At 50.6% G+C, this 4324-nt stretch overlaps 1 protein-coding gene across 1 annotated transcript; it reads left to right on the plus strand.

Moving 5' to 3' along the window:
• Positions 1–2232: 2232 nt before the first annotated feature.
• On the plus strand, positions 2233–3582 carry LOC122390303. The gene has a single exon (XM_043383066.1). The coding sequence runs from the start codon at positions 2233–2235 to the stop codon at positions 3580–3582; it is 1350 nt and encodes a 449-aa protein (XP_043239001.1).
• The last annotated feature ends 742 nt before the right edge of the window (positions 3583–4324 follow it).

The following is a 4324-nucleotide window of genomic DNA, read 5'->3' on the forward strand; positions in this document are numbered from 1 at the left end:
GAAGTTTACTTTTCAGAAATATCTGAACTGTGACTGGAATTAAGCCCGATTCATATCCACTTTTTGACGGTTTTGTTGGTTCAAGGGAGTGCCGCTAGATGTCGTATGGGTCTCCGCCTCGGTCCCTGTCGCTCCCCCATGTAATAAAACCCGCGAGTCGAGCCGACCGGCGGGGAGGGACTGTCAACACACGGTGATTTACGGTCTGGGGTTCCCGCATGTGCTGGTGGCCGTGAAACTCTGCTGGAACAGAAGCGAACTCGGGATTGTCGGAGGAAATTACGGATGGTGGGTGGATTGAATGAGATTAGTGGATTTTATATAAGTTGTAGGTATATCGATACACAGGTTACCTACTACCAACCTTGGCGCCTATACTTTACCTTCTCCCCGAAATAAACATGGGTATTGCATATGAACTGTGATGGCATGCTTGAATTTGATTGTGGCCAGTCTGTCTATACGTCAGTAATATTGCAGTCGCATAGTACCTACTCTGAACTCTGAAGCTGCATTTGTATAGCAATCACAATTCACAACACGTCGGCAAATAATGTGGTATCGGTATATAGCAACCACATGGTGAAGCTCAAGACCAAGAAGGAACAACCAGTACTACTATGTATTGTAATACTCACAGAAAGTAATAAAACAGTGCGTCAGTAGTTGTACATCAGCGATGCATCACACATAAATCCCCAGTTTGGCGTCTGCTCTGCTGACACAGTGCAGAGGCGAAGCCAATGAAAACATACCAGTACCTATAACCGGTACATAATATTGCTTCCATGGTATCATTGACATATTGCATTCGTACATGACACGAAACTGACACAGAACAAGGAGCACAAAATGAGATCGGCATGATGCTGAGCGAATGCTTCAGTTTTGACACGACTGCTGAAATTACCTTAGCTGATGCGTGGTCGACATCTGAGCCAATGATGATATGTTACATCGAAGTCTCATTCACTGTTGTGAGTCGCTCCCTTTTTTACCCTTTTTGCCATGATGGGATGAGTGACAAAATAAAGTTTCAGCTTGTTAGATGTGTGGCAGGGCTAGTCGCCTATCATGTATGTTTTTACATTTAAAGACATAATGTGGAGATGAATTGTGAATTAAAATGAAATCGGACTTACTCCACAAGAGTTCGTTGGGTCGAAGCTTTCGAATTGTATTACAATTCTTCGTCAGCGAGAGTCGTATCGGATGTTAAGATCGAATCGAAGGTACAGTGCGGATCGAACAAATATGGGTCGGACAGGAGGGTCCCTGAGGCAACTAGTTGGTCTTGAAATAAACATACAAACACTGGGAAACACGTGAATAATAACAGGACGCACACTTACTAGAAAAAGCCTGTAAAATGGGTAGGTATAAAACACACTAGTAAAATATCTAATACAAAAATATAGGCAGGTAGGTAAAAATACAGTTAATGACATGTTAATGACAGTTAATGACAGTTAAAACTAGACTAAGATATAAAATATCAAAATGATAAAATCTATAAATGAACTTTTAACGGCAGAAACGGCGAATAATGGGGAGCCACCTGTCTTGCAGCAGGGCACCAGAGTTGCGGTTCACATTCGCGTCATTGGGTGACACTAGGACGGCTTCCCGCCGTCCCACGGTACGAATGTAAGCCGATTCGAGAAGGAGTCTCATCTGGTGGTGGCAGGCACGGTTCAGGATTTTGGCGTCGTCGAAGGCCGGCGTGCAGTCCCGGTGCGTGCTGAACGCTGAAGCGTTGGCTCTGGAGCGGACCGAGCCAGCCCAGCTCTCTCGGTGCTCGCGGACTCTGGTTCCAAGTTCTCGGTCCGTTTCTCCGATGTAGACGACCGGGTCACCCTCTACCCGGCAGGAGCACTCGATGCAGTAGATGACATTGCTTTCCTGCTGCTTGGGTAGACGGTGCTTGGCTTGGCTACAGAGGAGGGTCCCGATGGTCTGCGACGGCTTCGACACGAGCTGAATGCCGATCTTGTTGGCTTCTCGCTTCAGTTGGTAGAAGCAGGGACCAGCGAACGGAACCGAGAGCCGGACGGGTGCAGGCAGCGGGCTGGGGTTCGGTGGCGACGGCAGAGCCCTGGCCTTCAGCTGGAGGTCCTTTTCTGTTCTTGATGGATCTGCCCAGCTCACCGGGGTGTTGACTACGAGCTCACAAAACATCTGACAGCCTGTCTAAAAGTTCTCCCACGGCCTCCACACTCCATCAGTTCTCCGATGGAAGTCCTGGATCTGCTGCAGAGCATGGGTCACGCCACCAACAGCTGCCGCCTCATCTCGCTGGATGTGGAGGCCATGTTCCCATCTATACCTACCCAGTCGGCCATCTCTCTCATTCGAACCATGCTGAATGAAAACCAAGACGCCCTCTCTGACGTAACCTGCCTGAGGCCAGATGCAGTGGCTGACCTTCTCTGCATCTCCATCAAGAACTGCCATGCTGTCGTCCAGGACGGCGACCGAGAGAGATGGTTCAGGCAGACTGCTGGCCTAGCCATGGGTAAAAGTTACTCGCCAGTTGTCGCGGACTTGTACATGGGACACTGGGAACGTGACTTGGAACTACTGGCAGCCAACTGTGGAGGGAGAATTTATTCATTCTGCAGATATGCTGATGACTACCTGGTCCTCTTCGAAGGCAGCAACACCATCCTCAATGCATGGGTGGAGCTGCTCAACAACAAGGACCAGAACATCAAAGTCACTACTGAGATCGAAGAAAATCGACGACTGCCCTACCTAGACATCATGATCACAAGACAGGACAACAAGTTCACTACAAATGTCTACCGGAAGGCATGCACCACTAACCAAGTACCGGCCTTCAACTCCTATACAGAGACGCGCTATCTGAGATCAGCCATCAGATCTGACTGCTTACGTGCCATCCGCTACTGCTCCTCCGTCAAAGACCGCCTGCAAGAACTTTATTTTATACGCAAGAAATTCCGCCGACACGGCTACCCTCTCTCGTTCATCAACCCGATCCTAAGAAGAACAGAAAAGGACCTCCAGCTGAAGGCCAGGGCTCTGCCGTCGCCACCGAACCCCAGCCCGCTGCCTGCACCCGTCCGGCTCTCGGTTCCGTTCGCTGGTCCCTGCTTCTACCAACTGAAGCGAGAAGCCAACAAGATCGGCATTCAGCTCGTGTCGAAGCCGTCGCAGACCATCGGGACCCTCCTCTGTAGCCAAGCCAAGCACCGTCTACCCAAGCAGCAGGAAAGCAATGTCATCTACTGCATCGAGTGCTCCTGCCGGGTAGAGGGTGACCCGGTCGTCTACATCGGAGAAACGGACCGAGAACTTGGAACCAGAGTCCGCGAGCACCGAGAGAGCTGGGCTGGCTCGGTCCGCTCCAGAGCCAACGCTTCAGCGTTCAGCACGCACCGGGACTGCACGCCGGCCTTCGACGACGCCAAAATCCTGAACCGTGCCTGCCACCACCAGATGAGACTCCTTCTCGAATCGGCCTACATTCGTACCGTGGGACGGCGGGAAGCCGTCCTAGTGTCACCCAATGACGCGAATGTGAACCGCAACTCTGGTGCCCTGCTGCAAGACAATTAGGGGCAAAAAGACGGAGAGTGGTCGCAATCACCCCCCCCCCCCTCGGCCGGGGTATACTCGTATGCAGAAAACCCAAAATTCCGTTGAGGGTTAAGCACTGAAGTAATATTATGATGCGAGAAGGTATAGGTCAAAACAAGTATGCACACGAGCGGGTGTGAATAAAACTGTGTTCGAGGTATGCCTTTTTATTATACATTCGATTTGCTTTAGTTATTGGTAAGAACAGATACAACCAAGAAGAGCGCCCCTGAAGAAAAGGTGGCGCACCGGATAGGTGCGATTTTAAGGTCTAAGGTCAGTCGGGGACCTCTAAGTTCGGATTAAGCGCTGCATGTTAGGGGTAAAAAATGGGGGGCAAAAAAGCATCCCGATTTTGGCAGCATCGTCATGCTTTGTCATGGCACTGATCCACTCCCTCGGCCGAAATATTACTACCCTTTTGTATGAGTTCTGGCATAATCCCGCACATTATGCTGCATGTTGTTTGCCATGAAAAAACAATGCATGTTCAGCTACGTTCTACGCAGTACGCACTAACCTAACCACCATCCCATCATCCACCACTAGCCACCATCCCGTTCTGTGCCCCCCTTCCACCCCACACGAATCAGCCGAGACACTAGTCAGTCGGGCTAGCGCTATCCTATCCTCCCTTCCTGACTGCACAGCGCTTAAACCCAGAGCCGAGACTTCCCGAGCGCGACCTCTGACCCCACGCGGTCCGAAGGGTCGGCCGATG

The sequence above is a fragment of the Amphibalanus amphitrite genome, unplaced genomic scaffold, assembly GCF_019059575.1.
Source record: "Amphibalanus amphitrite isolate SeventyFive unplaced genomic scaffold, NRLGWU_Aamphi_draft 000390F_arrow, whole genome shotgun sequence".
Classification (NCBI taxonomy): domain Eukaryota; kingdom Metazoa; phylum Arthropoda; class Thecostraca; order Balanomorpha; family Balanidae; genus Amphibalanus; species Amphibalanus amphitrite.

Coding starts and splice junctions, on each gene's coding strand:
- LOC122390303 (XM_043383066.1), top strand. CDS start 2,233: ATGGAAGTCCTGGATCTGCTGCAGAGCATGGGTCACGCCACCAACAGC.